Source organism: Eleutherodactylus coqui, chromosome 13 (assembly GCF_035609145.1).
Source record: "Eleutherodactylus coqui strain aEleCoq1 chromosome 13, aEleCoq1.hap1, whole genome shotgun sequence".
Classification (NCBI taxonomy): Eukaryota; Metazoa; Chordata; class Amphibia; order Anura; family Eleutherodactylidae; genus Eleutherodactylus; species Eleutherodactylus coqui.
In genome coordinates, this window is record NC_089849.1 from 77,166,099 (window position 1) to 77,192,192 (window position 26,094).

Sequence of the window (26,094 nt, forward strand, 5' to 3'; positions counted from 1 at the left end):
GACAGTCTACTTCAAGGCTCACTTAATCAACCACCACCTCAAGAGTTGCACTCCTGTCAGTGCATAGCACCACAATAACCAGGCGCGCACACCATGACAGTATGGCTTGGTCAAAACTCTCCAGCACTAGTGTTTATTAAAGTGGTGACTTGCAAATATTATGAAATTCATATTTCCCTCAATATTGAATATTGCAGGAGAACAAGTTATCTGATAGGATGATTTAGTCAATCATTTTAATGTGAATAGAAACGTTTTTTTTAATGAAGTCTGAGTCTTTTGGCTAAATTCCCTGCTCTACATATTTGTAAGTAAGCATAATACAGATACCTCCATCTGTACTGATGATGTTATATATTTGGAAGTAATAGGAAATGCATAATACAACATATGCTCTTTGTAAAAGAAGATCAAGCACCGAGATGGACCTGTCATTTTGCTGCAAAATTCAGCTTGCAGTTACATCTCAGGCAGATATGCAAATGATTACAGTTGTGGTGTGATTAGATGACTGGTCTTGCCACCAGAGGCCCTAAAAGTGTTTCCACTTTTGGCCTATAAAAGGCTCTCAGAGGCTACTTGTGTGTTGTGGCCCTATTTTTCTGCTTCTGTAGAGCTTGTTGACCACTAGACGCCTCTGCGATGCAATCAGAGATTTCCCCAATTAATAGAGTTTGAGGGGGTGCACTATTAGAATGTGAAAAGTTGGATGGTGGTATTGACGAATTGCCCGCCACCTGGGCCATTCTGATCAGACTGTTATGAGGTGTTGGGACCAGTGGATGTGTGAGGGCACACACACAAGGTGACCGCGCTAAAGAGAGGATCGTCTAAGCATCTGACAAGCACGAGCAGCTCCAACTGTTTCGTTGTCCATCATTCAGAGACAGCTGGCACCATCGTTACATCCTCTGTGTCTGTGGGAACCATTTCCAGGCGCTTGGCTGAAGGACATTGGGTTCCATGGTGCCCATCACCTGTACTGCCTTGAACACCCACCTAATGTCATTACTGTTTGCAGTGGTATCATGAATGACAAAACTAGACTGCTACAGAGTCGAACCGGGTTGTCTTCAGTGATGAATCCAGGTTTAGTTTTGGCCTGGACGATGACCATGTTCGTGTCTTGTGACCTAGTGGCAAGTGCCTCAATCCTGCCTTTGCTGTAGAGCGGAACACTGTCCCCACTGCTGGTGTGATGCTCTGGAGGGCCATCTCATACGACAGTCGGTCACCCCTAGTAGTGGTACGAGGGACAATGACAGCTCAGCTATATGTTCAGGACATCCTGTAGCCACGTGTTCCTCTCATGGCTATCCTCTCAGCAGGATAATGCTCGGCCGCGCACACAAGGGGGTCACAGGAATGCCTCTAAAACATTTTCCCACTTCTGTGTCCTGCCTGGTCGCCAGATTTATGGCTAATAGAACATCTGGGATGCCAATTTCGATGACCTACAAATTTGCACGATCTACAGCATTGTTCCTCAACTCCAGTCCTCAGGGACCCCCAACAGGTCATGTTTTCAGGATATCCTATAGTAAGAGCACCTGTGGCAATGTCTGAGACACCGACAATAATTACATCACCTGTGCAATACTGAGGAAATCCTGAAAACATGACCTGTTGGCGGTCCCTGAGGACTGGAGTTGAGAAACACTGATCTAGAGGCGCAGTTACAGCAAATCTGGAGTGATATGCCACAGGATACAATATGGAACTTGTATACCTCCATGCCCACCCGTATCATATCTTGCATCCAAGCTGGAGGTGGCCCAACAGAGTACTGGAGCCTCCCTTCAAGTGGTCAGCTTTCTGCAATGAATTATCCTTTTGCTCTGATATTGTAATCCTTATATTAACATTACAGTTCCACATCTAATGTTTCATTCGATGCCAACAACTCCTTCTAGGTGCTTGATTTTTTTGACAATGAGTGTATTTCACACATTTTGTCTGAGAACTAACAACTATATCTTGTCTTGTAGGTCCTCTCTGTAGTATCTGTGTGAACCGGTTTGGATGCCGTCCGGTGATGATGGTTGGTGGTCTATTTGCCTCACTTGGGATGGTGTGCGCGTCATTTTGTACAAGCATCATAACAATCTACCTCACTGCTGGAGTCCTCACGGGTAGGTTACGCTATCATTTATAACATGATGGTCTGTGGTAGTGGTGATGAGACAGAAAATACTGATGACTGATGAATACAGAATGACTAATAAGAAGAAAGACCAGGCTACTAAGAACTATGCTGCCCATGGAAAATCAAGATAGATTAGAGCATACAGAATTGGTTTAAGGTTCATATTGAATTCGTCCTATGAAAGGGCAAAAAATAGCTTTGTCGATTTTTCTGAGCTTGACTTTCTTTTGACTAATATTCTGATGTTTGTTTGTGACAGGTCTAGGACTGGCATTAAATTTCCAGCCGTCGCTCATCATGTTAAATCGATACTTTGACAAGCGCCGTCCACTGGCTAATGGATTGGCAGCTGCTGGAAGTCCTGTGTTCCTTTGTTGCCTGTCGCCATTAGGACAAGTTCTCCAGTATGAGTTTGGCTGGCGAGGAGGCTTTCTCATATTAGGAGGTTTGCTCCTTAACTGCTGTGCATGTGGTGCTCTAATGAGACCACTTGAGCCACCAAAGAAAGAAAAAGAAGAGACCAAAGAAGTAGAAAAGCCTAAGCGTAAAAAACTGCTTGACTTCTCTGTGTTCAAGGACCGTGGATTTGTCATCTATACTTTAGCTGCTTCTATTATGGTTTTAGGCCTTTTTGTACCTCCAGTATTTGTGGTGAGCTATGCAAAAGACATTGGGGTTGAAGATACAAAAGCTGCTTTCCTCCTTACCATTCTTGGATTTGTTGATATATTTGCACGGCCCACCTGTGGCATCATTGCTGGGCTGAAGAGGGTTCGACCATACTGTGTCTATCTGTTTGGTTTTGCCATGATGTTTAATGGATTCACTGATCTGATGGGATCTATGTCAAATACATATGCAGGCCTGGTGGTTTTCTGCATCTTCTTTGGAATCTCATATGGGATGGTTGGTGCTTTACAGTTTGAGGTCCTCATGGCAATTGTTGGCACACAGAAGTTCTCCAGTGCTATTGGATTAGTACTTCTTGCAGAAGCAATGGCTGTCCTTATTGGACCACCATCAGCAGGTGAGCTCAGGGATGGACACCTCTTGGTGTGTCTAAATATTTTTTAAAATTCTGTAGTGGCATTTTACATTTCAGGGTTTCGCTTTTGCATTACAAATATTTTGGTATTTGCTTTGATAAGCTAAAATAAAAAAGCTGCATAAGATAAGATTCCATATGATGAGAAATGTATCCAATTCAAGTTTTCCAATGTCTATTTTAACTCCTTTTTTTGAGGTTTTTATTTATTTATATTTAGCACCCTCAGGACTATATTGCTTTATTGTTAATTAATAGAGATGAGCGAACGTACTTGGTAAGGCCGATTTCGCAATCGAGCACCGCGATTTTCGAGTACTTCACTACTTAGGTGAAAAGTACTCGGGGGCGCTGTGGGTGAGCGGGGGGTTGCAGAGGGGAGTGGGGGGGAGAGGGAGAGAGAGAGCTCCCACCTGTTCCTCGCTGCTACCCCCCACTCCACCACGCCACGCCCCGCCCCACAGCGCCCCCGAGTACTTTTCACCCGAGTAGTGAAGTACTCGAAAATCGCGGTGCTCGATTGCGAAATCGGCCTTACCGAGTACGTTCCCTCATCTCTATTCATTAACCACTGGAATATATAATATCTAAAGGCTTCTGTATGGAGGCACAGTATTTGCCCATAGAAGCAATGTTTCCTCCCTTTATTAGCCGAGCCCGTGCCGTCTGAACGGGCGCACAAACGTTAGATTTGTGTGCCTGTTCACACGTTTTTACGGTGCCGGCAAAAACGCTTACGCTCATAGGAAAGAGCCCTAAACAACATGAATGCAAGTACTTGGATTTGAGAATGGAGTAATGAACCAGAGCCAGCATGGGTTTGTAACAAACAAGTTATGTCAGATTAATCTAATTTCCTTCTATAACAGCATCACAGACTAGGTTGATCAGGGAAGTGTGGCAGATATAGTACATCTTGACTTTAGTAAAGCATTTGACAAAGTATCTCATACCACACTTATTGAAAAAATTACCAAATATGGGATCAACAAGGAAACTGTTAGGTGGATTTACAACTGGCTGAGTGATCGTACTCAAGGATTGGTCATAAATGGCTGCACATCCAAGTGGAGGAATGTATCAAGTGGGATACCACAAGACTCTGTCCTTGGCCCAGTGTTGTTCAACATCTTTATAAATGATCTAGATGAGAAAATTGAGGGGAAACTGATCAAATTTGCAGACATCACACAGCTAGGAGTGATAGCTAACACTAGGGAAGAGAGGATTCAAAAAGATCTAGACAAGCTTGAACAGTGAGTGGCGACTAACAGAATGGTATTTAACACAGAGAAATGCAAAGTCCTACACATACAGAATTGGAGTAATTGGGCTAAACAGCAGCACATATGAAAAAGACTTGGGTATACTAATAGATCACAGACTGAACATGAATCAACAGTGTGATACAGCAGCAAAAAAAGGCAAACACAATTCTGGGATGTATTAAAAGAAGCATAGAGTCTAGATCACGTGAGGTAATTATTCCCCTCTACTCTTACTTAGTCAGACCTCTACTGGCATACTGTGTCCAGTTCTGGGCACTCCACTTTTAAAAAAAAGACATAGTCAAACTGGAGCAAGTTCGAAGATGATGAGCGGTCTGCAAATCATGTCCTATGAGGAACGGTTAAAAGATCTGGGAATGTTTAGCTTGCAAAAAAGAAAATCAAATACCATAATGGCCCATTTAAATGTATGATATTGAGTGCCATCAATTCTATGTATGCCACTGTCCGTTTCCCAGAGTTTTTTAGCAACTTACATAAACTATTTACAATTTTATTCTGCATATGCTAGATTTTTGGGTAGATTATTGGACTTCATTTCTATTTGAACCAATGGTTATCCAGGTACTGCATCATATGATATACTGGACTGGTTTATAATATATAGCACTTCCTACATAGTGGGTGTTTTTTCTTGATCTTAATGTCAGACTGTGTAGGCACCCCCTTCCCGCCACACACACCTGGTAACACCCAATTGTCAATTTGACAAAACCACAAGACACAAACATTCCTTGCAGCCACCATACACAGAACCTGCTCACACCACACAGAGAGAGAGAATGAGAACAGAGAAAGCTGACCACACCAACATCTGGGAAGACAGCTTTTATGTGTATTGACCTGGAGTGATTGGCTAATTGGAGACACACACACTTCCACCCAACACAATCCCCAACACCTGAGCAGGAGAACTCCAGAGCACCTGTAAAACCACAGGTCTCAGGAGACCGACGTGATAAAAACACTACATAATTGTTATAGTATGGACCAGGTGACTCTTCTCTGTTGAATAGTGAACAGCGCAGATAACTTCAGAACCTAATTCTGGAACTACATGAGCTTATTGAGAAGATAGAGGGCATTAGAAATGATTCATCTCCTGCCAGACAGTAAAGTGGTTTGAGAAGTGAGATGGTGGTGACAAGGTTCCCTTTAAGGACATACTGTAATGAATGTTCGCATTCACAAAAATGCAGAAAAAGCCACCATACAAAAAATCTGTAGAAGTGCAGCACACAAAAATCTGTAGAAATTTCCCTGTAGTGAAAATTTACCATTTGAACTGCAATGCAGTTTTTAGAGAAAAGTCACTTTCTATCTTGGGTGTCCTTCAATCTCTGGGAGCTTGTCAGGTGGACTTGGACAGAATGTCTGAAATTGGTCAAAATCATTCACCTGTGTTTATTATATTGACAATGTATTTTTTATTATCATTCACAGGGAAAATTTTGGATGCAACTGGAAGATACTTTTTCATTTTCATCATTGCTGGGACTGAAGTGGTCACTTCTGCATTAGTTTTAAGCCTGGGCAATTTCTTTTGCATTAAGAAAAAGCCTGAAGAACCACATTGCAAAGAGGAGGTTACAGAAATAGGGGAGATCAATAAACTGGAAGACAAAACCCCCCAGGATGAGCAGGCAGAATTTCCTGAGGCGGAACAGTTCTTGAAAGAAGAAGAAGAGAAGGAGAAAAATGGTGAAGTCGTAGCTAATCCAGAAACCTGCGTGTGAAGGATGACTGAATATTTAGCAGATTTTATTTATAGGAGTAGCATTAGGGCTGTGCCAGTTATCGATCACTCCAATGTATCCAGGAAACCAAACCACATATGCAGAAGTCGGAGCAAAAAGTAACCGTTTCTCAGTCTAAAATGTTGGCTACTATTATTGTGAACTGTTGTATCGACCTGTCACACTTAGTGCTTATTTGGGTTCACACATTTTTTTTGTCTTGTGTCCTCTGTAAATTCATCGTTTGTATCTATCATTTTATTTATAACATCTCTTTTTGAACTTTTATTTGATATTCGAATTTTGGTTGTATTTGGTATTGCACTGAGTCAATTATATGTATACATAAACATATAATTTTTTTTAAATATGTGTTTTCGGATATTCTTTACAGCAATTTGAACAAAATGTTTACAAAAGGATTTGAGTAATAGCACAAAGCTCTCTACATAGAGTAAACAGAACGGCATAAAGTTTCTAAATAGAATTCTGTACATCCAAAGGTGGAGTGTCACTTCGAAGTGTATCAATCACTTGTGAAATATCTTGCAGGGGATCACCTGCCCAGTAGTTGCTTTATAAGCCATATTATTAATATTATTTATAAGCCCAATTTTATTTACAGCATAAGGGCTCTTTCAAATGTGCATTGGCATTTTTACTTTCGCCTGCCAGCGACATAAAAACACGTGAATGGGCGCACAAATCTAACATTTGCACTGAAGGCACTGGCCCTTTAACAAATAATGAAGGAGAAACCATAGAAGACGATGGGGGGAAGGCAAATCTATTAAATAGTTTCTTTTCAAGTGTATTCACGAATGAAAAAGAAATGTCACACGAGATGCAGGGGAATAAAATGAACCCCCTGCTAAATATTGCATGCCTAACACAGGACGAAGTGCAAAACTGGTTAAAGAGGATTAAAATCGATAAATCTCCAGGCCTAGATGGAATACACCCAAGGATTCAAAGGGAACTAAGTGACATGAAAGCTACACCGCTATTTCTTATATTTATGGACACTATAGAGACCAGGGTTGTACCATTGGATTGGCGTATTGCTAATGTAGTTCCAAAATATAAAAAGGGGTCCAAAACAGAGCCTGGTAACTACAGGCTGGTAAGTCTCACTTCAATAATTGGAAAAATATTTGAGGGGTTTATGAGAGATGCCATCCTAAAATACCTCAAGGAAAACAACAGTATAACTCCTCATCAGCACGGGTTCATGAGGGGTCGATCATGTCAGACCAATTTGATCAGCTTCTACGATGAAGTAAGTTCTAGGCTGGACCTTGGATAGTCTATTGATCTCGTATATGTGGATTTCTCTAAAGCACTTGACACTGTGCCACATAATAGACTGATACATAAAATGAGACAGCTCTGATTGGGTGAAAACGTGTGTATCTGGGTAAGGAACTGGCTCAGAGATAGAAAGCAGAGGGTAGTAATAAATAGTTTGTACTCTGATTGGGCCACCATTGCTAGTGGGGTGCCACAGTTTTCAGTCTTAGGCCCCATTCTGTTCAATATATTTATCAACGACCTGATAGAGGGACTGCACAGTAAAATATCAATATTTGCAGAGGATACAAAAGTATACAAAACAATTAATACAAAGAATGACAATATGTGGCTACAAAAGGACCTAGATAAGCTGGGGGCTTGGGCAGAAAAATGGGAAAGGAAGTTCAATATTGATAAATGTAAGGTTATGCACATGGGCATGAGAAACGGATGTCACCAATAGACACTAAATCGGGTACTGCTAGGGAAAAGTGATATGGAAAAAGACCTGGGGATACTAGTGGACTGTAGATTTAACTGGAGCAATCAATGCCAGTCAGCTACTGCAAAAGCAAATAAAGTCTTGGGGGGGCATTAAAAGAGGTATAGGGGCGAGGGGTGAGAACATTATCCTCCCACTATATAAGGCACTTGTCAGGCCTCACATGGAATACTGTGTACAGTTCTGGACACCGGTGCTCAGGAAAGATGTTGCAACGCTTGAGGGGGGTTCAAAGAAGGGCGACTAAGTTAATAAACGGAATGAAAGGAGTAGAATACCCAGAGAGGCTATCCAAATTGGGATTATTTACCCTGGAAAAAAGACAGTTAAGGGACGATTAAATAACTATGTATAAATACATTAGGGGACAATACAAGGATCTCTCCCATGATCTGTTTATACCCAGGACTGCGACGGGAATAAGAGGGCATCCGCTACATCTAGAAGAAAGTAGGTTTCATCACCAACATGGAAGGGGGTTCTTTACTGTAAGAGCGGTGAGACTGTGGAACTCTCTGCCTGAAGACGTGGCGAAGGCAAACTCCATAGAGGAGTTTAAGAGGGGACTAGATGTCTTTCTAGAGTGGAAGGATACTACAGGATATAGACAATGTTGATCCAGGGATTACTCTGGCTACCATTATGGAGTCAGGAAGGATTTGCCTTCACTTAGACCAACAAGGAAGGGGTTGAAACAGGCTGAACTAGATGCACATTGTCTTCATTCAGCCTAACCTACTATGTTACTATGTATTTCCCATAGGAGTCTATGGAGCCGCCAATGTATTCTGGCCAGAAAGACTATCTTTCCTGCCTGGCGCTATATTGGCCGGCTGGGCGCTTTTATGCCGCAGGAATATACCAGTCTGATCTGATGCATTGGAATCTAATACATCAGATGGTAGCGTACATTGGCCAGCTGAGAAAACGGCGGCCGATATACGCTCGTGTGAATAAAGCCTAATACTCCCATTTGTTGTCTGTGCTGCAAGCTGTATATAAATGCATGAAACTGAGGCAGCGGGCATACACTGTCTCCTAGGCTGTTGTAACCAGAGCCACGTGGTTCCAGTACCAAAGTCAAGCAATAGAAGCATAAGGCTGGGCTCACATGGGGTGTAAATCCCGCGGAATGTCTGCAGCGGGACTGCACGGAAATTCCGCAATATTTCTGCAGTGAAAAGGCAGCTTCAAAACCCGCAACGGATCAGCCGCAGCTTGTGGATGAGATTTTTGCAAATCTCGTCCACTTTGCTACTTGATTTTGGGATTAAAATTGCAGGTGGAATTTCCGTGCAGAAAGTCTGTACGGAAATTCTGTGGCAATTCCGCCCCGTGTGAACCCAGCCTTGTAGCATAGTCTTCCTATTGAATATGGGAGTCTTAGAGACATAGCAGGGGATCTTCTCCAATTGTTCAGTTTATATGCAGTGTGGACAGTAGGAGTTTTGGAATCCTTTATTGCTTCAAGAGAATCTGCTTATAAAGTCAACTAAGATTTCCCAGTGGTTAGCAATATGCAGTCTTATAAGTAAAAGGTTATAACCTCCCTGATGCAGTGGTCCCCTAATAATAGATTCTGTTTATAAGTATGACAAATAGTCCTGGATTGCTATGACTCTACATTTTAATTGCACGAGGAATGGAAAGTAGAACTATAGTTTCTTTGGAAAACATTTTATTTTTTGGCATCCAGAATTTGGAATTATTTGCCAAGATTCCCAGGCGCTTCACAGTTTTTTGAAGCTTTATAGCTGTAGTGAGCAGAATAGGTGATAGACTGAATGAGGAGTGAAATGGTTAAAGGGCCACTCCAGCAACAACACATTTTCCATCACTGCACCCCTCACCTGATAGCTTGTCACACTCTGGACCTCTTCTATTTATTTTGCACTCATTTACATGCAGTGCAGCCCCCTGTCTAATACTCATCAGACACTGTCTTAATTTGTTTTACGTTTCTCCCTGCTTTCCCTGTGTTTATATGCTGTGCTATCAATCGAGAATGCATCAGCACATGACCAGCTAGAGCCACTTCATTGCTAACCAGGCACAGCTCCGTAAACTTGGTAGCACCTGGACTGAACTGCAGGACCTGGCACAGCCACTAAATGTATAGAGCTGTGCCTGGTGAAAAATAAAGAGGTCACGTCTCTCACCTGAGCACCGCAGTCCCTTCAATGAGCTGATCGATGAGGATTCCAGGAGCTGGACTACACAGATTTGGCAGCGATGGATTATCCTACGGAATTTTACTATGGGTGGGTATATAAGGGTAACAAGCACAGACTCAGGAAATCAACAATTAATAAATCTTTTTTTTTTGGGGGGGGGGGGGGGGGGTCTCCAGAGGGTCAAAGAACCAATGTATTTATTCTATGGAAAGACTGGGTTGGAGATATCTCGAATGTTATATAAATGCCAACCATCAAATCAGAAAGATAACTTCTGTAACTTCACACAGACCTCAGAAAAAATGTAATCACTTCTAGAAAATGGGAAAATATGTGTCAAAACTGTAACAGTCATTTAATTTTTTTTACTAGATTGACCCGATGTTCACTACCATGTCTATATTTGTTTAGAAATATATATGAAGACACATACCAACTTATTTTTTGGGGAGGGAAACCTCCTGGGATCACATCATGAACACTGGATTACTAGTAAAAGTAATCACTATTTTACCTTCTCAGCCATGACAGCACAACCGGAGGGTGGGACTACAGACTGTAGGACCTTATGTCAAAATCTTAGGTCTGAAAGTGGATGTGGTTTTAGAAAGGTATGTAGTGAACTCCCAACTAGCTGCTCTACAAATCTGATCTAGGGATACTTAAGCACTTTCAGCCCAGGAAGTTGAGACTACCCTTGTGGAATGAGCCACAAAGAATGCTGATCGAGAACTATCCACTAATATAGGCTAAACTAATGGCCTGTTTTATCCAGTGGGTAATAGTGGATATGCTGGCTTCATAGACCATATTCTTCCCTTGAAACTATAAGACTTCAGCTCAATATAGCGATTTTTGGCAATAGTCATGCCATGTACTCAGCCACAACCAGGTGCGGAGCACGATATTGCTTAGTAGTAGCTCACTGAAACAAAGCGATTTTTCACGCAGTATAAACAGGAGTCGTTCAATCCTTGGTCTAGGATCTTTGTAAAGGCCTTCCTGTAGAAAGTCCATAACTAAGTCTGGTTTGTTTAAATGGTCTTTCGGATCCTCTGCTAACTGGAGAAAAGCTTCCCATGTTCTCCGGTAGGTGTTTGATGTTAGTTCCTACCTGCTGGCAAAAAAAGTGGTAGACATGTAGCTTGACAGCCCCCTACATTTAAGAATTACCCTTTCAGCTTCCAAGTGCAAACTCTGCATGTGAGGATGGACCTCCAGACCCCAAAAGAGAAGGTTATCCCTATTTCAAAGAAGTCATGGTTGATCCACTGATAGGGGACTGAGATACATAAACCATGATATTTTTGGCCAGCATCACTGAGGTAGTCTACTCTTATTTTCTTTGTGGCCCTGGAAATCAGGTTAGAGGAGTGGCAAAACATAGGCTTTATCCACTCCAACATTGTGCCAGAGTATCTACTACTGTAGGGTGATTGCCAAGATTTAGGTAAGAGAATCTTAATTGCCTATTTTTTTCTCCTCTCAACCAAAAAATTTCCATATTTAATTGACTGATTTAGAGCTACCCTGCTCAAGAAGTCAGTCACTTTGCTGTCTTCTCTCCTTAAACGCACAGCTGATAGATATATTTGATTCCAGCACATGACAGATTTGTGCAGTCAGGCCCACAAAGGATTTGTTTATGGAAGATACTATTGTTGTATTGTCCGGACATACCTTATTTTGACATTGAGGCCCAAGATATGAAATTAAAAGAGAAGGACTTCATGAACTGCTACCAAGTTTATTGTAGTTCTAAGACATCTGTCACTAGTGGTCGCACCATGGTCCCTGGAGTTAGCCAAAATTTGCACTTGCTTCCCAAAGCCATGGCCAGGCATCCGTTGTGATGTTTATTAAAGGAGAAAGGACCCAGGAAAGGTAGAGTCTGGCCTTGAAGAAAAAGGATATCCCATTGAAGAAATCTGAATCTGTGATGGCCCCACATCGCTGTAGAAATGTATGAGGAAACAGACCTAGGACCGACACTACTACTTGAACATGCGTAAGAGAGGAATGGGTCCATTCTCAGAGTAACAGTTTTTCTGAGGGTAACAGGGAGACCTAGGCTGAAGAATCCAAAAGGAGCACCAGAAACCGCCTGTAGATCCTGAGACAATTGCAGGGCAGATACTACCCGAAGGTCATTGAGGTAGGGCATTTATTAACCCCTCTTGTTCTGACAAATGAGGACATTTCTTCTACAAGTTTCATAAATACTTTGGAGCTTTGCATTTTAGGTGGATCTGATGGCCTTGCAGAATGACTGTCATCCTTAGAAACCTTTGATCAGACAGTGGTCTACAGACATTGGTAATAAGAGTAATCTAAATCTATGACCTGAAGCAGTCTTGGAACAGAGTAATTATAAAAGCTAAAAGTTTCCATGCGAAGCTTTTTGTACACAAGGAAGAAGTGGTTCAGCCATCTAAAATGTATAATTGTCCAAAAAGTAGACTGGAACCTGCACCAGAACCCCTTTTTTTTGTATGATGGACTCTACAACCCTAATTCCCAAAAAGTTGGGACGCTGTGTAAAATGTGAGGAAAAAAAATTCAATGATTTGAAAATCTCATAACCACATTTTATTTGCAATAAAATATAGAGCATATATCTGAAGTTGAAAGTGCGATATAATTATAAGACTTGTATAAAGAATCTAATATTGACTTGCAGGAATGCTGCCTTCCAATAGGTGGCACTGCAGAAGTATCGTTCCATTTTCCCTTATTTGCATTAAAAACAGGCATGATTCTACAATACAAATTACCGCATGATCTCAGGAACACTTCCAGAAGTCTCTGTCTGTGAACAGTTTGCTGTGAAATCCACAAATGCAAATTAAATTTGTATCATTCAAAGAAGCAGCTGTATACACACCAAACAATTCAGCAATGTCCGTGACTTCTCTGGGCTAGAGCTCATTTAAGATGGACTGAGGCAAAATGGAAAACTGTTCTGGGGTCAGATGAATCAAAATTTGAAATTCTTATTGGACACCACAGGCGCCGTGTGCTGCGGAGTCAAGAGAAGTTCGTCCAGCTTATCAGCACCCAGTTTAAGATCCAGCATGTCTGATGGTATCGAGTTGCATTCGTGCCTCCAGCAATTGGTCTCCTCACTTCCCATACATTGACAGACTGCAGTAAAAAGAGGTGATGCTACACAATGGTAGACATATCGCTGTCACAACTTTGAGATGTGTTGCTGACATTAATTTTTTAAAGTAATTAAAAAAAAAATACAACATGAAATAGAAACTTTTCTAAAAAGTCATCTAAAAAGGGAAGTCAATCAAAAATTCACCTGAGCAGGTAATGGCACACAATATATGCTTAGAGGACATGTCTTCAACCCCCTGAATTTGCAAGAGCAGCAGCCCTTGCCGCTCATCTGGCTGAATCAAACAAATAACCTGATTTTTCTTTTTTTTTTTTAAAAAAAAAGGGCCATCAGGGAGTTTAGCATTTGTTTCCTAGATGGCTTCCATTGGATAGGCTTCCAGTTGGAATACCTATACCTGAAGGGTGCATGTCCCACAGGTAGTGGAGGTATAGGGTCTAAAAAAAAGTTATCGCCTTCTAAACTTTTTTCTTAATAAAGTGAAGACTGCCTTTTGGCCCACTGAATCAGAGATGTAACCCAGATCTTCAAAAGGGGAATGCATTTTTCCTAAGTATCTTACTAAGAGATATGTCAACTTTGGGAGCCCTACCCCAGTCCGTTGAATCATCCTCCTCAAAAGGATACGTCCTTCTCTAGAGCTCTAATTATGAAATGGTTAGGACAGCGCTCCACAGTATAAATGGTGACTATATGAGAGCAAGGGTATAATGAAGAACGGGCCTTACCTGGTGTCTAGCGGGGTTCCCTCCTGGGAAATGCCGCCACACCTCCACATCCCGGTAGGCATGTAGAGGGAACCTCGCAATCTTCTCTCTTATCCTGTGGCTACAGGAAAGCTGCTGAGTGATTATGCCCCTTCAGGCTGAAGCGGGCACACAGAATAAGCTCCTATTGAAAAAATCCCCTCAGTGCTCGTTTAGAAAAAAAGATATCCGGATCCTCTCGATAATAAACAGTACTTTAATGCAGCGCGTTTCGTCGCTATCTGCGACTTTCTCAAGCACAATGAGTAGAACGCCGCTGAGGGAACACATGATTTGAACATCTTTGCTGGCTTATGACAAGGGGAGGGGCCTTAGTAGAGCTAGTCCCTCCCTCTCTCTAGCCTATGGGAGCTGCCAGGGAGGGAACAGGACTTTAGCAGACTAGCTCCCGCCCCTCCCATTGCAGGCAGCTGGCAAGGGGTGGAGATGGGGAACGAGTTTAGCGGTCATGCTGCTAAACTACCTCCCATCTCTGGCAGCGGTCATAGGCTCCTATAGAAGTCTATGGCAGCGTCCGTATTCCAGATGGAAAAGAGTTCCAGAACTATCTTTTCTGGCATGCGCTATCTTGTCTGGCGGCTTTTATGCGTGATTGCCCATCTGAACACATGCATTGGAAACCAATGCATCAGATGGGAGGCGTATATCGACTGGCCATTAAAATACAGCCGATATACGCCCGTGTGAATGAAGCCTAAGGACATCCCTCACTCATTAAAACGAGAATCTGCTTGTCTTAAAGGATCCTTCATTCAGGTTTCCTGGCCAGATATAAGACTTCTTGAGTTGGGTCTTTGAGCCTTTTTTATCATTGGAATTTACCTCTGCATTGAAGGTCCCTCATTGCTGTGGCAGTTAAATGGGGCTACTTTGTGACATACAAGGTGTCTCGAGAGCAGTTTGTTGTGGGGTCTGTCTCCTCCTTTAGCAGGGCTGGTGTCCTGGCTGAGCTAGATGCCATTGAGGAGAGCTTGCTTCCTTGCCTGTAGTAATTCATTCTCAGTGGTTTAAGGGGTTGGGAGAGCCAACTAATTATCCACTTATGGTTATGGGCCCATCGTTTCATGTGAAAGATTCCCTTCAGTGCGCTGGAAATGCTTATTTCAAAGCTGCACTCAACATTCCTGCCTGGAGGTCCTCACCAGCCAACCACTAGCACTACAGAGGGGAGTTGGTCAGTGCTTGCTCCTCCCTCTTAACTGCACCATGTCTGAACCAAGGAGTAGTTGGTCCACGCTCAAAGAGACATGATTCTAGATCCTCCAGACTAGTTTTGGTGACTGCTGGTGAATGTGTGACATAACCTTATTATTGTAATTGTGGTTCTGTTTGTTCTATTTTATACAGGCTAGTAAAGGGACTGCTAAAAAAGGCTACTGCTACAATAAAAGGAGAGAGTGTGTAGTGTGCAAGGAGAAATTGCCACTTCCCATCCAAAACCTTCTGTGTTCTTGTGTAGATAAGGCCGGTTTCACATCTGCGTTGGAACCTCCCGCCATGGATTCTGTTGCAGATTTGACTGAAAATACGGGAAGAAAGTGCGGCATGCAGTGTTTCTTTTTCTTCTGTCCAAGAGCCAGAAAGTTGCAGACCTCATTATAGTCAATGGGGGTCCACCTGGTGCTGTTCAGTTCTATCTAGAGAATGAACCGTTCAGCCACGGGAATTCCTCTTTCCTTCTCCCCGAACGGAGCAGGTAAGTGAAATCACTGCTGCAGATGTGAAACCATCCTAATGTAACTGAAGAATCTGCCTCCTTATCTCAATCCATTAGATGGTAGTACGCCCAACGTATTCTCTATTTAAGGGTGCGGGCAGACGAGCGTAGGCGTATTTACGTTCGCACGAGCGCAACGTATAATCGCCCGAGCGATCGTTTTTCACCGATCACGACCAGAGCTAGAAAGCGTATTTTCGTTTGTTCCTACTTTGCAAACGGTCTTTTCGGCGATCGAATATGCGTTGGCGCGTATTTCGGTCGCATATGTTCCGTTTTTTTTCGAATTGCCGTTTTTACGCGCCATAAAATCGCCCATGTGAACGAATACATTCGAAACCATTGCCTCAGATGGTCACGTATATACGTTTGGTCGCAAAAACGCGCCGTTTATGCGCTCGTCTGCCCGCACCCTAAGAGTTTTAAAAAGAGGCATGATAGGCTGAGTAGTACTTCAGGAGATATGGGATGGTCTAATGCATCTCCTGAAGAGGATATGGACCAGGAACATGGGGAACTTTTTTTTTTTTCCTTCACATATTTTTTTCTGAGGATATGTTAGGAGGGAGATACAATATCTTGCTACTAATCAGTTGGTAACAGTCCAGGTTACTATGAATGTAAAACATGCAAAAGCCTCAGTCTGTCCAGGATTCTGTCTTTTGAATGGTTACTCCCCAGCTGCCAAAGTACCTTCCCTACTCACAGGGATATTTAAAAAGGAAAAACCCTGCCTTTTTTCTTAATTCCTAGAGGTCTAGAGAGCTTCAATTGAAAAAAATCCCCGACATTCCGAGGCTGTGACATATATGCACCGCAGCCTCGGCCGTCTGAATGGGCGTTGAAACTGGAGTTGCAGCCGTGACCTGGTCACGGCTGCCTCTCATTCATGTGATTTTCAGCAGTGCTGTGGCCGTGACACGGCTGGATGAAAATCTTTACGCCCGTGTGAAAGAGTCCTTAGAAGTAAAAATCTAAATTTTCAACAATCATTAAAAATAAGAAATAAAATAAAGTGGCGCAGTCCAGCGAATGATGCTTAAATACGCAATGCATTCTGACATCTCAGAAAGTCCATCCATAATACATAGTAGGTTAGGCTGAATGAAGAGTGTTCAGCTTGTTTCAATCTCCTTGTTGATCCAGAGAAAGGCAAAAAACCCTGAAAGGCAGAAGCCAATTAGCCCATTCGGGGGAAAAATTCCTTTCCAACTCAATAACGGCAGTCAGAAAAATCCCTGCATCAACCTTTGATAGGTCCTACCTAAATGTAAGACCCGGGACAACAACCCCGCTCGTTACCTAATGTCTATATCCTATAATATTATAGCGCTCTAGAAAGACATCTAGTTCCCTCTTAATCTCCTCTATGGATTTTGCCATCACCACGTCCTCAGGCAGAGAGTTCCACAGTCTCACTGCTATTACAGTAAAGAACCCCCTTCTGTGTTTGTGATGAAACCTGCTTTCTTTTAGGCTGCCTGTCCAAGGGCGTTGCGGAGATCCGCCACCCGGGAGCAGGAGCCGGCAGACAGATAGGCTGACTGCGGAGAATCACAGTAAATTTGCAGCATGCTGCGAATTGCTGCCCACTCGTGGACAGGTGGGGGTGGGAGCGCTCTCCATAGCAACGCTATGAAGAGCTTTTACTGCGTTCCCGTGGCCAATTTAAACCTGCCCATGGACAGGCTGACTTAGACGTAGCGGATGCCCTCGTTGCCGACGCAGTCCTGCGTATAAACAGATCATGGGAGAGATCCTTGTATTGTCCTCTAATGTATTTATACATAGTTATTTGATCACCCCATAACCATCTTTTTTCCGGGGTAAATAATCCTAATTTTGATAGCCTCTCTGGGTATTCCAGTCCTCGCATTCAATTTATTTAGTCGCTCTTCTTTGAACCCCCTCAAGCACTGCAACATCTTTCCTGAGCACCGGTGTCCAGAACTGTACACAGTATTCCATGTGAGGCCTGACAAGTGCCTTATATAGTGGGAGGATAATGTTCTCGTCCCTTTAACTCTTAATGCACCCCAAGACTTTATTTGCTTTTGAAGCAGATGACTGGCATTGGTTACTCCAGTTAAACCTATAATCCACTGGTACTCCCAGGTCTTTTTCCATATTACTTTTCACTAGCTATACTGCATTTAGTGTATATTGGCGACCTCCATTTCTCTTGCCCATGTGCATAACCTTACATTTATCAACTTCATTTGCCATTTTTCTGCCCAAGCCCCCAGCTTATCTAGGTCCTTTTGTAGCCGTACATTGTCCTCCATTGTATAATTTTGTATCCTCTCCAAATATTGATATGTTACTGTGCAGCCCCTCTATCAGGTCATTGATAAATATATTGAACAGAATGGGGCCTAAGACTGAAAACTGTGGCACCCCACTAGCAACGGTGGCCCAATCAGAGTACGAACCGTTACCACCCTCTATTTTCTATCTGAGGCAGTTCTTTACCCAGATACACACGTTTTCGCCCAGACCAAGCGGTCTCATTTTATATATCAGCCTATTATACAGCACGGTGTCAAATGCTTTAGAGAAATCCAGATACATGGGATCAATAGATTCTCCCAGCTCCAGCCTAGAGCTTACGTCATCGTAGAAGCTGATCAGATTGGTCTGACATGATCGACCCCTCATGAACCCATGCTGATGAGGGGTTATACGGTTCTCCTTGAGGTATTCTAGGTTGGAGTCTTTCAGACACCCCACCAATATTTTTCCAGTTATTGAAGTGAGACTTACTGACCTGTAGTTACCAGGCTCTCTTTTGGACCTTTGAATATTTGAACCACATTGGCAATGCGCCAATCCAAATGGTACAACCCTGGTCTTGGTGGTGTCCATAAATATAATAGCGGTCTAGCTATTACATCACTTCATTTCCTCAGAACTCTTGGGTGTATTCCATCTGGGCCTGGCAATTTAGCAATTTTTATCCTCTAACCGTCTCTGTACTTCCTCCTGTTAGGTATGCAATATTTAGCAGGGAAGTAAGTGTGTGCGTGCGTGTAGGGGGGGGGGGGGTGGGGGGGGGGTGTGGTGGTGCAAATCTTTTTGCTTTTAAGATAGTTGAAGAATAGTTTAGGGTTACTTTTGCTCTCTGGCGATCAGTCTTTCTGCCTCCTTAGCAATTTTGATCTTTCCCTGTATGATTTTAAACACTTCCTTGTTGCCTTGGTTTAGTAGTTTAAACGTTTTTTTCCATCCCCCTCCCCCCCCCCCAGCTTAGTCTTGTCGAGCCACATTAGTTTCTTTCTACTTGTGTTGGGGTTTTTTTGTGTGTAAAAGGAAATGAACTGATCACATAAGGTAATTAGGATGTTTTTAAACTTCTCGCATGTCATCTGTACTGATATTTTTGAGGGTGTTGTCCCAATTTATGTTACCGATAGTAGTTCTGAGCTGATCAAATTTTGCTTTACTAAAGTTTCGTTTTTGTCGTTCCCTAAGATTTATTATTTGACAGCTGAAAATTATATTGTGGCCACCATTTCCCAAATGTCCCTCAACCTGCACCTCCATTATTCGGTCTGGTTTGTTGGTTAATACTAAGTCCAAAGTGGCCCTCCCTCTTGTTGGCTCCCGCACAAGTTGGGTAAGGTAGTTCTCTTAATTGTTCACAAACTTAAATCACCCTTGTGAGATTTGCAGGTTTTGTTTTCCCATATTATATCCAGATAATTAAAGTCCCCCATAATAATTACTTCATTGCGGTTTGACACTTCTTCCATTTGCCTTAATAGGATTTCAGTTTCTTCTGTTGCTTTTGGTGGCCTATAGAAAACCCCTATCAGTATTGTTATTTTTTTTCTCCCTGTATTTCTACCTATAGAGATTCCATGATTTTATCTTCTGCCCTTATATCCTCCTGTAGCCTCGGCATTAAGTAGGATTTAACATACATACCCCCCCCCCACCTTTCTGTTCCCCACGGTCTCTTCTGAAGAGATTGTAACCCTGTAAATTCACCGCCCAATCGCACTTACCATCAAGCCATGTTTCTGTTATTCCAACTATATTGTAACTTTCATCAGTCATTCTCACTTCAAGCTCACCCACTTTACCGATCAGACGTCTTGCATTCGTTGCCATACAATTTATACGGTTGTTTTTCCACTCTTTATATTCATTTTGCTACTAATGGTACTATTGGCTGTTCGGTCAGTTCTAACTGTACTAATCCCACCCCCTGCTCTACCCACATTCCCATCACTTGGCCAGGTCGCTATCTACACTTCCTACCCCTCCATTTCTCTTTTTGCCCTCCCCCCAGAAATGCAAACAAAGAATTGTAGAAGTTACGAATTTATTATTTACACACTTTGTAAAGTACACAAATACAGTAGAGATACAAATTGTTTTCTCAGCAATAAGTATCAATGTAGGAGGATTTCTTAGGATCCCAGAAAAACATTCTGTCATTATGGCAAATGAGGGAATGAGCGCTCCCCTCTGTTGTAACTTACTATGCTTTCAAACAGTATGTAAAGACCTTGTGTACAGTGGTTAGAAAAGTTGGTTAGTTAACAGGACATTCACAGATATTTACAGAGAAAAAGCACGTTGTGAAGAATTGTACAGAGCACATGGGACATGCGGAAATTACATGTTAACTAGCATACACGGACGACTCCTTCCATGACGATCCTCACACTTTAGATAATAAACATTCTCACAACAAGAACACAAAGCCTTACCTATTGTAAATATCCATCTAACAGACTGCATCCTGTACCATAAAAACTTATGTGAAGCCTACTGAATGAAAAGGAAATTTAAAAAACACAGCTGAAGACCACATCAAACATTGGAAACCCAGCCTACCCTCCCCAAATCACCCACCCTACTCCCTCACAAAATTTAGACATTCGTCAATATTGCACAACCCAAGTATGGGTAGCCAGTCCTATGAATCTCTAACGAGGGCCTGTGCTGCCTAATATATGAAGGACACAGATCAACAATTCCAAAGAGTTACCTCTACGTACACTTAGTGGCTTTCACCTTTTACTTGCTACAGTGATAACTTGAGGCTCAAAACAGTGAGATCTAAATGCTGTAAAGCCGCACTCCCGCACGGCAATGCTACAAAATGGAAGTGCGAGTTTTCTTTTTTTGATATGAAGTCAAAGGCATTAGTGACATGTCTATTAACAAAAGGGGGGGGGGGGGGGTGGAAAAAGGGGAGGGGAAAATTAAAAACCACCAAAAAAGGGATTTCCCAGAAAAAAGGTTTCCATAATGCATGATGGCCAGTGCTTCGAGAACTTGACTTTTACAAAACCCTGTTATCTAGGTATGCATAGGAATGCTTTATTAAACCCCAATAAAAACAGAAAAGCGTGAAAAACTAAAATCCATTGAACAAAAGAATTAAATAGTTTATTAAAAAAAAAAAAAAAGTTGTACATGAAGCCGTATGCACTAGTATGCCGTTTCTCAGTAAAATCATGGCCAGCAAATCTCAGCTCTCGCTCATGCTACATCACGGTCATTGGAGAAGCAAAAACAAAAAAGACACATCTGGCACATTTATTCATGTTAACAAAAATGGATACAAAGTCATGTACAGAATAAAAAGGGCTCCTGAAAACAAACATACGTAAAATCAAAATGGCATTTCTGTATTTGGCGCTTAAAAGTCTACATCTGCACTGGTGGTCAAAAGTCCTAAAGGGTATCACATCTTTTTTTTCCCCCAAAGCTCCCGCTTCGCTAGCTGGTCTTTTTTTGTTCAGAACGCCATCTTTGTAAAAAGCATGTAAAGCTCCATTTGGATTTGGTTGCTTTTATTTCTGGGTTTTGTTGCCGTGGTTGTGCCTTTTTTCATTTTTTTATTTTTATTTTATTTGCTAGTGAACCACTGAAAGATTAGCCATGCACTTAACCGCCCCTCCACAGGGGAATGTGTTCATCGGTGTACAGTTGACGGGAAACCGCTGGAAGCCACCCGACTGGGAATCTGCAAAAGAAGGTCAGAACTATTTCCAATGTGTTACGGTAACAATCTGTCAGCATGCTGCAGAGGAGAACAACTTTACGGATATGAAATATAACAAAGAAACAAAGATTAAAGGGGAGAGGATGACAAGATACTAGAAGGCTTAAAGGGGTTGGCCATCTCTTGGGCAAGCTTCACAAATGTGTATTAATGCTGTGTTTTTGTTCTTACTGATAGAACTTTGAAGATATGTCCCGATATTATGTAACCCACACACCCCCGCTCAGCCAACCTCCTGTCCATTCTGGATGCCATAAGCTGCATAGGGTAAGACTTGTGACCAATACTTCAAGATGCCTCCTACATTGAAACACCACGCACTTGTTCCCAACGTTCAGTACTTGTGCAGATGCCAAGTGCACTGGATTTTGACGGATCAAGACTGGATAAAGACGCATTGGATCACCCGCCCCACCATGTGCTGCCATCTTCTAGATGGGATCTCCATCCAAAGGGGACAGAAGGCCGGCACAGTGGTGGTGTGTGGCTTGAACAACATTGGGACACTTCAACATATGTTGTACCAGTAAGTGCATAAACACAACAGTATCTTATTTGTCAAGATTGTCCTAAAACTGAGCAACCCCCTTTAACCAGTCTTCGAAGCGGACTTTCTTCACAGCAATTGTTTGCAGTTTGTAACTATGTAGAACACAATGGTCTGTATAAGTCTAAAACAAACAAAAAACAAAAAGAAACATTTTGCATAACCACTTTATTATTGGACAGCATACCTTTATTTGTTACCACATTCAGAGAGTACTTCAATGTTTTAGTTAATAGAGTTGTATATGGGCTTGATTTTTTTTGCAGGGAAGCCGAATAATTCAATGCAATCGTTTTGGCATGTTTATAACCTATTAAACGCCCGTAGGACAATTTTTTCCTTTCACTTAAATGCATGGATTTTGGGCTGACATTTTACAATTGGGGGGGGGGGGGGGGGGTTAATGGAAAATGTTGCACTGTGTCTTCTGTAGTTTCTACACATCACTGTGTATAGAAACTGCAGACTAAGTATCAATAGGAGGATATGCCAGTAAAGCTGGACTGACTACTTAAGCTGGCCATACACATTCAACACTGTGGGATAAATGATTCGACAGCCGTCTCTCCTGGTCGCCTCGTACACATGAACGTTTGGCTCGGCAGGTCACTCGTGTTTAGTGGGGAAATCAGCAGCCAGATGGCAAAAATTACTGTCAGCCCAAAATCCATGTATGGGAGAGTCACTGGGTGGGAAGCACTCATCTAGGCACTGCCAGGGATACTTACACAAATTCATCAGCAGCCTTCAGTTAGATAAGGTATAGAAGAATATTGCGGACTTGTACAGAAGGCTGGGAAGAAAATATTAACTTTTTGTATGTAAAATAACCCCTTTCAACAATAAACGGGTATTGTCATTTCCATACAGCCGCTTTCCCTGCTAGTCCCCAGCTCTCTGCAGTATGCAATACCAGCGAGACATCGTAGTACTGCAGTAAGTGGGGGGCACACAAAGTGAGCCAAAATGTCACCAGGAAGCATGCAGCAGCTTGTTGGGAGAGTTTAATTACAACCCATTTAACCATGTGAGGCTACTGGGCAGATGACCGCGTATTCTGTGCTGCAGGTCAGCGTGTCACAGAAACAAGTTAGAAGTTAGTTTCAATGCGCACCCCCCCGTTATTGAGACTACACAAGTCACTAAAGGGAATCCGTCTCATCCCCATAAACTAACGCCCCTTTTACACAGGATGAGAGTCTCACAATTTTCGTTTGCCTAACTGAATGAGCTGGTGATGTCGCCACCTCATTCGCGCAGCAAGTTTGGATTGCATGATGTTAGTTGTTTAAACTAAACAATCATCGTTCAGTTTCACTCTTTTGAACAATTTTCTGAATGATAATCGGTCCATTTAAATGCAGCATAAGTTATGGCAGTGTTAGGAGATGTGACAAGGAGTTGGGTGCAAGGATCCCCCCCCCCATCTCCTTCGATCCACCCTCCAAAAGATAGTCAGATTTTCCAGTCTTTTCAGGGTTACAGGCGCTTTCCTATACAAGTCTATGGGAGATACACGTGCATTCCACGGGCTATAATTGTTCTTTTTCTCTACAGGAGGGTGTGGGAGGACTTGTTTTTTTGCGAGGTGAGCTGTAGTTTTTATTGCTATCACATTTGGTTACACATGACTTTATTCAATATTTATTGGCGGGGCTTTATGTGGTTAAATACACGCTTTTGTGTAGCCCCTAGCTATCAGCAACAGATGACATGCTCCCTTGACTGAAAGCCTATATGCCACAGGCTGAAACAGCTGATACCTGCTGGAACCTAACAGCTGGCACCCACCAGGTAAGCAAAGGACTCTGGTTCAAGCATACGTCATCTTCACCCCGCTACTCTGATGTACATCTCCATGGCAGAGGAACAAAGGTTTAGACGTCAACTGTCCTACAGAAAACTAAATGGTTCCTGCAATTACTTCCTGTATGTTTATCTCTCACTGAAAGTACTTCAATGGCCACCAACTTTGCAAACAAACTTGTGCTTAGCAATTTATTTACCCAAAATACATCTTTATGCTGAAAAAACAAATCCCTCCACAGGGCTGGTCACTAGGGGTCTCACTTCCTGTCTATTCACTTACTGTTTAAGTGATGTTACTTGAAGATAAAGAAAAGTAAATGGAGGGGGAGAGTAATCCTGCTCATTGAAGTCTATGGGAGCAGAGGGAGAATGGGTGCAGGAGACACACCCAGATGTTCCGTTAGAGCTAATGGAGATGCAATTTACTCACATCTACACTTTCAGTACTGCTGTACACCGTCTTACAGCATAGGTCTGTTACAGACAAGAAGCAGAATCTGTAGTTCTGAGTACTGTGTAGAGAAGACAAACGGGCTCCCTTTTTGAGCATTTCAAAAAAGGTATCTTTGTGCCAATATTTCAAGAAGGGCACCATATTATCCTGCATAAGCAAACTGATTTGCCAGATAAGGACTACAAAAGTTGCGACAAGCCCTGTAGAACCTCCAGAGGTCAGCAGATGTTACCCAGCAATCATTGCAACCCCCATGGCTGAACAGATTTTTTTTTTTTTTTATATGGCAGAAAGGGGACAACTGAAGGACTTCTATACTTTTGTGTTGGGGTAACAACTACTGGACAGGGCTGAATCATATCTGCAATCCTAAAGTTAAAGTCATGTTCTGCCAAGCTCTTCTACATCCAAGCAGTTGGACAGATCATCTAGTTAACAGATTCGTAAACATCACAATAGGACAAAGAAGGACGTCTACTGCAGAGAGTTCACAATAAATTGCAGGTCAATTAAACTTCTACAAGATCTCTAGACAGATTTGGTTTGTGTCAAGTCTTGTAGGTGATAGGTTAACGGAGGAAAGGGCCGACAGGATGAAGAACTAACAAAATATTTGAGTGATCTCCACACCATTTAAAAAAGAGAAAGTATCACTTTGCCAATTAAAACTAGATACCTACATATGGTTTCTCTCTAAGTTACTGTATATACTAGAGTATAAGCCAACCCGAATATAAGCCGAGGTACCCAAGTTTACCAGCAAAAAAAAAAAAAAAACTGGGAAAATTTAGGCACCTCGAGTACAAGCCGACACCCGCAGAGTGATTTTCGGGGAAGGCCTTTAAATGAGCCCTTCCCTGAAAATCATCCCTAGTTGTAGTAAAAAAAATAAAAAAAATAAAAAATAAATAAATATACTTTCTTCGCCGCTGCTGGGGCTCAGCCATTCGATGAATTGCCAAGCGCTGCCTGTGATTGGCTGGTGCTGTGACCAATCACAGGCAGCACTCATCTCTTTCAACGAATGGCTGAGCGCTGCCTGTGATAGGTTGAACGCTCAGCCAATCAGACGCAGCCCTTTCAGCAGGCAGGGATTTTAAATCCCTGCCTGCTGAAAGCACTTCATTACAATGACGGGACCCAAGCGGCTAGATGTGCTGAGCCCCCGGCAGTGGCGGAGAGGTTAAGTATAGATTTTTAAGTATGATTCCATGATTAAGAGTTTCTTGCCCAAGCTGTTACCAGCATTTATAGAAAATTCTTTAAAGAAATCAAATGGGCTATAGGTTCAAGGCACGCTCTGACTTGTACAGGCATCATTGGGCAGGCAAAAGGCAAGATGTGGCCATCACTCATTGTCAATGATGGATAATGTGTAACTTGCCTGTTATATAATAGAAGTGTTACTTTTCCTAGTAACCCTAACTGAGAATGAGGAAGTGATCACTAGAAAAAAAAAGGAAGTT

General features: G+C 42.4%; 2 protein-coding genes across 7 annotated transcripts in view; one reads left to right on the top strand and one right to left on the bottom strand.

Annotated features, from left to right (window-relative positions):
- Window positions 1-6,584, top strand: part of SLC16A3 (solute carrier family 16 member 3) — a 43,873-nt gene extending 37,289 nt beyond the window's left edge. For all 3 annotated transcript variants that reach the window (XM_066588070.1, XM_066588069.1, XM_066588068.1), the window contains exons 3-5: window positions 1,989-2,132; window positions 2,406-3,173; window positions 5,924-6,584. In XM_066588070.1, coding sequence (XP_066444167.1) covers window positions 1,989-2,132; window positions 2,406-3,173; window positions 5,924-6,216 — 1,205 coding nt within the window. In that variant the 3' untranslated portion in view covers window positions 6,217-6,584. The remainder of the gene's footprint in view (window positions 1-1,988; window positions 2,133-2,405; window positions 3,174-5,923) is intronic.
- A 13,522-nt stretch (window positions 6,585-20,106) lies between these two features.
- The window catches only part of CSNK1D (casein kinase 1 delta), a 32,862-nt gene continuing 26,874 nt past the window's right edge, over window positions 20,107-26,094 (bottom strand). For all 4 annotated transcript variants that reach the window (XM_066586108.1, XM_066586109.1, XM_066586105.1 and 1 more), the window contains one exon: window positions 20,107-21,779. In XM_066586108.1, the coding sequence (XP_066442205.1) occupies window positions 21,729-21,779 (51 nt within the window). In that variant the 3' untranslated portion in view covers window positions 20,107-21,728. The remainder of the gene's footprint in view (window positions 21,780-26,094) is intronic.